The following is a 10,816-nucleotide window of genomic DNA, read 5'->3' as shown; positions in this document are numbered from 1 at the left end:
TTATGGAGTAACTTTGTGATATTTTTATTATAAAATGATGTAGGTTTGAATAATTTTTTGAGTTATTGTTTTTTATGGATTTATAGGGTTAATTAGTCAACCCGGTTGAACCGCCTGATACAAGCCGATTCAACCGGTTAAACCATTTCTAAGCCTAACCCGGTACGATTTAAAAAACCGGTTTTTAAAACATTGCACATCACCACCAAGCACGGGCGATGGTAGCATAGAAGCAGGGGTAGTACAGAATACCCCTTAACTCCATCTCCATAGTATAAAAAATTTCTCTCAACTCCGTCTACGTTGTCTTAATTTTTTATTTTTTTCGGTTTTATGAAAGGATACCCTTGAATTTTTTAAGTTAGATCTGTCACTGCCACCAAACCACTACATGGGGGCCTAAGGGGGCATTAGCCCCTTTTTCATTCATTTTTTTAACTTTTTTTTGTTATTTCGTATTTAGTTAAAACACTATATACTTTTGAGTAGCTAAAGCTATATCGCCTATGTAACACTTACGTGCCAAAGACTTTCGCTTTTTTGTTAACATGGGTTAAAAGCTGGAGATGAAGGATGGAATGAGATGGTGATTGGACGTTGATTTGGAAGACGAGAGAAACGAGACAATCTTCTTGAGCAAAGAGACCATAGATTCAAAGATAAAGTTGCTAAGCTTTATGAGGATTATAAATAGGTCCTCTTTTAAAGTGGAGCCAGTAGTGTAATTTCTCTTTTTAATTGTATGTTTGGATCTTAATAAAATCAAAATAGATATTTAGAAATAGGAATAGAGAGGTGTGTTTAAGGTTCACAAAACAATAACTAAATGTTGCCACTAAATTTAACCTTGTTCTATCTATGGTATTTGATGAGATAAGAAAATTGATTTTAATAAAGCAAAATAGCTTGTTTTTCATATAAACAAAAAGAATTTAACAAGTGGAAATACACATTCTTTTCTTTCTAAACTTTCAATAACCTAAAGTTCTAACTTCTCTAACTTCTAAATCTAAATAGACATTTGAGGGGTATTTCAGCGTTTCTTATAGAGTACAAGGTCCATAACCAAAACTCCAAAACCTTTTCTTTTCATACTCAGTAACTTTCCTTCACACCCCCACAAATACCCTACTTAGTCACTTCTAACCCTCCAACTTAAAAACTATTGCATAAACAGTTCACTCTGCAACAAAGTGTAATAATTAGCAGCCTCATCTTCAAGCTCCCACAACCAAAAATCCCCATAACCACCATCACCACCACCACCGGTGACGTCATCATCACCACCAGTGACGTCACCATCACCACTATCATCCACCCTACTGGGTATCCCCAATTCATCATCAGAAGCTTCTAGAAGGTGTCTAATAACACTATTTTTATCATCATTATTATCATCAACTGATTCTCCATTTGTATCCGGGTCGGGTCCGGGTTGTAACTGGGTGAAATCAAGAAACGGGTCGGATGATGGGAGATTGGTGAAGAAATCTAGTAACTCTTGGGTGGTTTCTTGTTGTTCGTTAATGTAAGATATTTTATGGCGTTTTGGGGTTTCAGTTTGGGTGTCGCCGGCGGCGTCACGGTGGCGTTTGGTGGTGGTTTCCGCCATGAAATGGTAGAGGGGTGTAAAGTGTAAAATTAACGAGAGAGAAAGGAGGAGAGTGGGATGAGGAGAGAGAAGAAGGGGTGTTGAAAGGATTTATATAGAGGGAGGGGATGTAGTGGTCAATTAAGTTTTTTTGGGAAATAAAAATAATAAAATAATTATTATATGCTTGTCAGGGTAGACAACCATGAGACCTTGGAACACATGATTTGATATTTTTTTTTTTGACCAGCAAACATCTTTCATTCCACAACACCCAAATATATACAGGATATTGTCCCAAGCAAGATACTGGAGACACAACAAAACATCACCCAGATCTAACCTACCAATACCAACTCAAATTACATTGCCAAAACAGTTAAAAGACACCCAATTCGCCCACTCTAAATCGTTACGCCTTGCCCGATTCTTCACCCATAGGTATGACATAGCTTGCACTTCACCAAAAATCCCGTCAATGTTGACCCTTTTACCGGCAAAAATAACTTCATTACGAGCCTTCCAGATCATCCAGCATGTAGTTAACATCACCGCCCGAACCATTCTCTTTTTGTCTTCTGATGCATTCAGAGTGTTATGGATTTGCAGCAGATCCCTAACATTGAAAGCAAAAATTTGAGGGATGTTGCACCATGTAGAGACCTTCTGCCATAAAACCGCGGACACATAACAAGACGTGAAAAGATGATCGGCATCCTCGTCTTGGGATCCACATAATCTGCAGCAAACTGAGCCTCGATGAACATTTCTTTTATGAAGTCCCTTGAGCGTTGGAAGCCGGTCTTGCTCCGCGCGCCAACCGAAAACGCTGACTTTTTTCGGTAACACATGATTTGATATATACACCAGGTGTTAACGCTATAGGGTATGGTGATGGTCCTTTCTTGGAGGATGGTCCGTCACGTAAGCGACACGTAGGATTGGCATGAGGATGGGGCTAAGAGGATGGAGGTGTGGAAATGGGAGGATTGACCTAAAATGTGTACGTATATATTGTATGTATAGGGGTGTGTGAGAGGGAGGGGAATTAATTTTTGTCTTCTTGTGAAATGGGAGGATCGTCCCCAACGTCGAGCAGAGGACGAGGACGGAGGGGGGCGGCGTGTAGGGCAGTTTGTCGCTGGTCCGGGACGGTGGAGGATGGTCCTCCATACCGTGCAGCCTAATATTCACATGCCCCTCTTTTCTGTTTCTCTCTCTATATATATACATAGATACATATAAAGAGATAGAGTGAAAATGATGTGAGAATAAAGATTTAGGGGTGTGAGAATAGAATAAGCTTATATTATATAGTAACCACCCGGCAATGTGCTTGAGTGGTAATTCTATTAATGGTTGAAGTCTAGTGAAATAATTTTGTTTTGGTTGAGGCATGGGTTCTCTTTTTTGTTGTGGGTTTTCTTTTAAGAAGGTGAGTCAGGTCATCATATTATATTTTTTTTTATCAAAAGGGTAATTCACTTGTCAGAGTGATCTCGAATGTTCAGACATTTGTTGTTTAAAAAGGTATATATTATAGTTGATTTATTTTAATAGTATATATTATATATGTTTTTTTTCGTTAGAAAACTACTATAACAAACTATCATACAGAAAATCCCCTGTGATGAAAAGTTTTAAAAACGTTATCACGTCGTGGATTTATATCTATGCCCATCTCATGGTCAAAAATGGTTCCAAAATGCCTCGAAACACCCCCTTTTATAAAGAGCATACATGGATGTCTTACGACAAAAAAGAAAAACAAAAGTAAAAACGAATTCCTCTCTTTTACGCATCAATTGCATGCATCTCCTCGTTTTTTTCGTGCATGCAAGCTTAAACATATCTAAAAATAAACTTTGCATATGCGTTAAATGTTAATACAATTATCGTACTCTTATGTTACTCTCTTTGTATAAATTTTAGCAAATTTATCACTATTTATAAGTAAGTTATAACGTTTGTATGATTATTTAGTTTTGCATTGACTGTTCTGATACTTTATTGCATATAGTTTTTATACACTTATAAAAGTATATTATTTTTTTAAGTTGCCTCTTAACTGTTTTTCAGATAAATAATATCTACTAATTAGTGAAATATACATAATTTTTATTTTTTTAAAATCAAATAATAGAACTGCAATTTGATTGACCAGAAATCATGGACCATATGTAAAAATTTATTCCTCTTTTAATATGCTTGTGCTAAAATAGACTAAAATAATGAATATTAAATAATAGAAAAAGCTACTAGCTTTTCTCACATGAATCGGACAATTTCTGCTTTTTCTCTATTTTTTTTAAGATATCACATCAATATACTAAACTATGAATGCAAGTTTTTTTTCGTAATATTAACACATAGCAAACACTTATTTATACATTGAAGAAACACTAGATAAACGATCGGGATCGAAATATCTAGTGGGTTTGAATCTGCATAAAGGGGTTTGTTCTCTCTCGTTTGATTCGAAGTTACCGACCTTCTTCTCCGATAAACTCTGCAAAACAAAGCACCGTTAGCCTCGTCAAGGGGAGAAGGGGGTTCTCTCCTTGACCCGACTCCAGCGTGAGAATAAGTATGTGTTTATGAAGAAGAAGAAGAAGAAGTATTGAAGAAGTGTGTGTAACTTGAATTTCATACCTGAATCGTTCTCATATTTATAGCCGAGAGTTTTTTGGGCGGAAAAATTTGTTGGTGAAATGTTATCGGAAAATGCTAAACCCGTAAGCGGTTACATTTCCTTCCGTTTAATCTTTTCGATCCGTCGTGAGTGCACACGGATCGCTGTTAGATCTATAGCTGGGAATTTCCCACGTGGAAAGTGATCAAGTGGAGGTTTTCCTTCAATTCCATGCCATCTTTGTGATTTCAGAGAGTCCTGAGATGAGGACACGTGTCTAGACGGTTATAACCGTCCTGATAGTGCACGATTGAATTCTTCTAGAAGATTACTGCTGTAATCTGGTTTGACTCTTTTTCGTGTGGTATTCGTTAAGTAAATAATATCCAAGTCTGGGTATTATTTAAGCGGGAGTGCTTGCTGGGATTTTTATCCCTGTTTGTTATGGAGAAAGGCGCAAGGATTCATTAATTTCCTTTTGGCGCGCATGTGTTACCTGCTATATTTCTTCTAAGTTCTCTTTGTAGGACCAGTGTGCGGCCGCGCAAGGTCTAAAGAGAGTTAAGAGATGTGGTTGTGGTATGGTCCTAAGTACTTGTTATGAGGTTTTTGGGACCTTACCCCTTCAAGTCCCCCCAGTCTAGTGTTGCTCTTATGCAAGTAAATGGAGCACTAGACTTATGAGAGGGAAATGCTTGGCGCGAAAGTAGGGAATCTTCTATGAGAAGATTTACTGTGCTTATTATAGAGATTTTGAAAATCTTTTGACTTTTAGATGGGCTTGGTACAGTAAGGACTGAGTGACAGGCTGTCACTGTCAGTTGTCCCTTACTGTCCGTGCTTTGCACGCGCGCGTGAACTCGCGTTTGTGTTGATTCTCACTTTCTTCTGTCGCTTGGGTAACTGTGATATCCGAAAAAGGTGCTATGGCAGTTACCGATGCTATTTATGGCGGTGAGTGTATAAGTTTGTCTGAGTTGTCTCTTTTTGTTAATCATTGCTTTGAAAACTTTTCCCCTTCCTTCCTTCATTATTCGTTAAGAAAAAATTTGTCATTTCTTCTTCTTATGTCAACCGGAGAACGCCAAGAAGATTTATCCGAAGAAATGTCTGCTGAACTTCCACCGGTTAAAGTGGCCCAGAGCAACTTTCGATGGTTTGGTTCGTAACTTTAGATTCCCGGAGAGCTGGGGTGCCCTGTACCCTGAGGAGGGTCAGACAGCAGCAGATGCTCCGGCTGGGTATATCACTCTCTTTTGGGATTTTTTCTGTGAAGGCAACTTTCGCTTTCCTGTAACAAAATTTTTCCTCGAAATCCTTGAGTATTACAAGTTTCATATCTCCCAACTGTACCCTATTGGCATGGTTAGGGTTCGTCATATCGAGTTTGTGTGCCGGACGATGCATATTGAGCCAACGGTCCTTCGATTTAGAGTTTTTCACCAAATGCACTGTACCCAAGGGTTTTACTCGTTTGTCCACAGAGTGTCAGCGAAGAAAATTTTATTGCATCCCCCAAAATTCTTTCATGACTGGAAACAAAAATTTTTCTTTATCAAGGCCGGGGTTGTTCCGATCAGGATGGTATTTAGGGGAAAGGAAGATGTTCCTACTGAAACGATTCAGACCCCTGTTGACGAGAACTGGTACCAAGATCTGAAAGATGTTCCCAACATTGTCTTACCGGAGAAAGCCCTTGTTGGTGCTAGTATGAGTTTGAATTGGAAGATGGACCGGGAAGACAGACCGGTGTATACAGAGGATGATAAAGGTAAAATTGGGATTTTGCCCCTTTTTTTATTTTTTTTTTGAACTTGCTCTTCCTCCTCCGCAGTTGTTTCATTGTATGTTGTTGCATATAAGATAGAAGGTGGAAAGATGGGTACCATTCCGAAGAAGCCTGATGAAGAGCTGTGGTACCATCGGATTGTGAGGAATTTTGTACTTCCTCAAGAGGCTGATTTATCTGCCCAACCTGCTGCTGGTGTTGGTGAGCTTGCGCATTTTGATTGTTGTTTGTCTTTTGTTATGCGCCTGAACGAACTTTATTCTGCGCTTTCATAAATGACTTGTTAAATTTGGGCATAGGCCTTGAGAAGAAGAAGCGCGCGACAACCAGTAATGTTGCGCCTAAAAACAGTGATGCGGAGAATACTCATTCCTCCAAAGTCAAAAATGTTGGAGGAGAGAATAAAGGTATGCGCCATTCCTCTGACTCCTGGTGTGATTATGTGGTGGTTTCTGACTCTTTGGAGGGTCTTGCGCCTGCAGTTACTGTTAGGAGGCCGAAGCCTGAATCGAGAGATACTGCCGATATCCCTCCATCCAACCCAGATGATCCCATTGACTTGGAGTCTAGTCCTGAACACTTGGTGCTATGGAAGGTGGGTAAAAGGAAACAGACTGATGCTGAAGCTGAGGGTCAGCCCTCGGAGAAGATCCAGAGAAAGAAAATTACCAGGAAAGGCAATCTGGATGCTTTTATTTCTGAGTCCGCTCCTGGTAAGTGTTATTTTTGCTTCTTTTCCTTATGCACATTAGATATTTACAGGCTGTTCGTTTTTTTAGAAGTCCCTGTTTCTCAAGTTCCCACAAAGCCGCAACCTGTGGTTAATGAAGAACTCCCACCTTCTCCTGCGCATGCTTCCGTTACTGATCTGTTAGAGACTTCGGAGGTTCCTGATGGTGGCGAGGAGAAGACTGTTGAGGCTGACAAGCCTGCTGATGTTGCTGTAGAAGTTGAAAAGGTTGTTAATCCGGAAGTTGTGGATGGTGTTGATAACCCACGAACTCCTGAAACTGTTGCGCAAAATTTGGAGAAAGAAAAAAGTGCTGAAGAGATTCCTGGTTTAACTTCTTCCCCCAAACCTTCTGAAGAACCTGAGCGCGTTGAGAGGGTTACTGTTGAGGAGCAAGGCTCGTTTTCTGGTGCTGGCGAACATTCTCCAATCCGCCCAGAGGAAACCCTGGGGGATTACTATTACAGAACTTATTCGGAGAAAGACGCTTCCGAGCTCCATGCCCCAGTTTGGAATTTGAAGAAGGGTGACAACTTCTCGAATTGGCGCGTGTGCCAGGATTGGTTGCAGGGGATATTTCCGCCTGAGGAGATCAAATTTCAAGAAAGCCGGTCTTACGAGCAAACTTATCATGCTTACCTTGAGGAGGTTGCCTCTCATGCATCGACCACTCATCGTATAGTGCGCGAATGGCATAGTATGCACAAGGAGTGGGATGCTTTCCAAGTGTCAAAGAAGAAATTTGTTGTGGATGAAAACCGGATTGCCCAGTTGAAAGCTAAATTGGAAGCTGATGAAGCCAAGTTTGAGGCTGATCGTAAGACTGAAGAGTGTTCTGTTGCAGGTTGGAAGAGGAAAGCGGAGGCTGAGGCCGCTCTTCTCTCCGAGGAGCGCAAGAACTGGAAGAAAATATGTGAAAAGGATAACTCTGAGAAGATAAATCTCCGCATTGTTATTAATAATCTTAAGGCTGAGAAGTTGAAAAAACAGGATGCGGAGATTGAAAGGTTGAAGAAGGAGAAGTCTGATGTAGAAGCTGCGCTAGCAGAGGCGCGTTCTCATAGGGAGCGTAGTGAGCAACGAGAGGTACAAACTTGCGCCACTCTTGCTCTTAGAGATAAAGAGTTGGAAGAACTTACTGCTTTGCTTTCTGATCAGGAACAACTCAAGAAAGATCTAGAACTTGCGCGTTCTGAGAAAACCGAGACCTCGCGCCGTTTTGAGGAAAATTGGAAGCTTCTGAAATGGCACGGGCTACAATAGAAAGTGAGTTGGAGCCCCTGAAGAACGATATGTTGTGGTTGAAAGAGCGTGGGATTGCTTGTGTAAGTTACTTTTCCTTTTTACGGTACTGTTTTGCGCTTTCCTTTTGTTTACCTTTTGTTTGTGTAGGTTGTTGAGTCAGTGTTGAATTCGGAAGAGCTAGATAAGACTGTAGCGCGTCTGGTAGTTGCCACGCGGAAGGATGGATATTCCCAAGGCTATACTGAGTGCTCTCAGCATGTGAATAGTGCTTTGAAGGTTGATTGGGATACTAGCAAGTCCGCGACTTATGGCGTTAACACTGGTGCTGAGCTTACAGCTTTGAAGGCAGAATTCAACAACTTCCAACTTCCCATTATGGATCTGATAAATGTGGCACTGCAATCTGACGATCACGTGGCACAACTAAAGGAAATCTCTCCGGATGAGGGTGAAGATTTAGCATAGTTTTTTCTTTTGAAATTGTTTTGCACAATTTTCTATAGTTTTTGGGATGTGTATCCCTTTTTTGTTGATGCGCTGCTGCGCAAGTAACTAAAACACTGCCGTGTTTGATAGTTTTTGGGGCGTATTCGTACGTTGATAATAGTATGTCGTGTTTTTTAGTTTACAATATATTGCATGAGTACAATTATTTTTATTGAGTAAGGCGAATGAAGTTGGTATTAAGCTCATGTGTGAACTTATGGTCGTTTTGTGACGTAATCACTGACCGTTCATGAGGCTTTGTTTTGTAATTACCATAATGTTTTTGCGCTTACTAAAAGAAATTGCATGCACTTTGTAAGAAAAACACAATGATGATAGAGAAACTTTGCTGTTTATTTCTGGATAGGGCACAGAGGCCATTACAAAGTTTGCTAATATAAATAGATGAAACTTAACTTACTCTCTATTTTTCCCGTTGTACCTTGATAACCGTGTTTTCCCGCGGAGAAGTCATAGAGTTGCCTTTTAAGTTTTCGCCCTCTTGCTTGGGCCCTTCTCACCCCGAGTTATCTGCTTTATTTCTTTGCGCACATTTTGAAGCAAATGTGTGAGCTCGCCGCTTTTAAGGGCCTTTTCTATTTCTGTGCGTAAAGAAATACAGTTGTTAGTGGTATGACCACTGTCCTTGTGATACTCACAATATTGGGCAGGGTCTTGTCAACGCTTGTTTTTCATGGGGATTGGGGGTTTGAACTGATAGTCTTCAGTACTCAAAACTTCCGCCGGGGTCTTAGTTAAGGGAGTCAACTGTCTCTCCCTATTCTCCTGCTTGGTCTCCCTCTGCGCGGTAAGTTTGTTGATCGTTGCTCGAGCATCTTCAGACGAATGATTTCCCGAGCCAGAATCACGCCATGATTTCTTAAACTTCCTCCCGCCAGTGGAGCTTAAGTCCGTGGGTCTATTATGTGGTGGCGGCGGCCTATTTGTGGTAAGGTTCTTTTCAGTTTGAGCGTAAACCTTTGCCGCTGCCATCACCTTCTCCCAGCTTTTTGGGAGGCCTTCTGTTCCGGATAAGACCTTAATCATGTCATCGCATCTAACCGCGTATTTGAATTGGGCGCGAATTACTTACTCATGAACATCGCCGTTCCAACACTTCTTTGTTGTATCTGGTGATAAAGTCTTCTAGATTTTCGTCGTCGTGACGCCAAATGTTCACTACATCAGATGTATCGCGAATAGAACGTCGTTGTTGGCTAAAATGTGTCAGAAAATTTTCGCGCAGATCTTTCCACGATGAGATTTTTCTGATTGGTAAGTTATCGAACCAAATTCTTGCTGCGTCAGTTAGGGTCTGTACGAATAGGTGACACCATAATGGTAGGGTCCAGCCCCCAACCAACCCTGCTTGTAAATACTCTTAAATGATCATCCGGGTCTGTCAACCCGTTGAACTTTCCCACATTAGATAGTAATTTCGCTTTCTCAAGTGGCGCGAGAGCGATTTCCATGATGAATTTCGAATTTTCCGCTGCTTCCGCAGGGCGGTAAATCAAATCGTAATTATGCTCGGCCTCGGGGTTGTAAACCGCACGAGGTCTGCATTTATTGTAATTGGGCTGCAAGCGACTAAACACACTGGTATTCTCACTCACACGATAGGTTGGATCAGATTCATCGGTGTGTGTGTTCCGTTGAGGACCCAGCCTAGTATGAACTGATTGTCTTCGGTGGGGGTGTAGTTCACCACGATACTCTCTCTGATGACTTCCTGACTGAGTGTACTCATTTTTTGATGTAGATCTGGAGTAAACTTCTGTATTCTCGTAAGATGGTTCTTCCCGTTGGGAAGCATTAGCACGAGATCCTGGCCTTCGTGATTGAGTTAAGGGGGCTGTTTGTGCATACAGCTGTGTGTATACTACATTTAGTGCCCCTTGAGACCTGATGTACCAGGAGATTGGAGTTTCTCCTGGTGGTAAAATTGAGTGAACAAGGTCTGCTGGTGGCATTCCTGGAGTGACAGGTTCGTTTACTCGATTGGATTGAACCTCATTATCATCGGAGACGTCTTCCGGAATTCCTTCAGGTTGGACGTTGTTATCAAAATTCGGCCGAGGGCCGGTTTGTCGATGAGCTGATGTTTCTTCCATATGCAAATGGAATCAACGAAGTGAGTCGAAAAAACGAGAGAAAAACGGATGAAACAGAGTGAAGGGGTATGGTCCCAGATCTCGCGTCAGCATCGACCGCGAGTGACCATTACCCTTATCAAAACCCCCACTAGCTAACAACCTACTTGTGTCCGTGCGGGAACGCATCGACACAGTGGTTGAATCCAATCTGTCCAGTGATGGAGGAGGACTTACCTGGAATATGAGA

At 41.2% G+C, this 10,816-nt stretch overlaps 1 protein-coding gene across 1 annotated transcript; it reads right to left on the bottom strand.

Annotated features, from left to right (window-relative positions):
- Positions 1 to 886: 886 nt before the first annotated feature.
- On the bottom strand, positions 887 to 1,699 carry LOC110922094. The gene has a single exon (XM_022166420.2). The coding sequence runs from the start codon at positions 1,610 to 1,612 to the stop codon at positions 1,163 to 1,165; it is 450 nt and encodes a 149-aa protein (XP_022022112.1). The 5' UTR covers positions 1,613 to 1,699; the 3' UTR covers positions 887 to 1,162.
- Positions 1,700 to 10,816: the final 9,117 nt, after the last annotated feature.

This window comes from Helianthus annuus, chromosome 17, assembly GCF_002127325.2.
Source record: "Helianthus annuus cultivar XRQ/B chromosome 17, HanXRQr2.0-SUNRISE, whole genome shotgun sequence".
In the NCBI taxonomy this organism is placed as follows: Eukaryota; Viridiplantae; Streptophyta; class Magnoliopsida; order Asterales; family Asteraceae; genus Helianthus; species Helianthus annuus.
The sequence above is the reverse complement of the archived record's forward strand: the minus strand, read 5'-3'. Positions and strand labels throughout refer to the sequence as shown.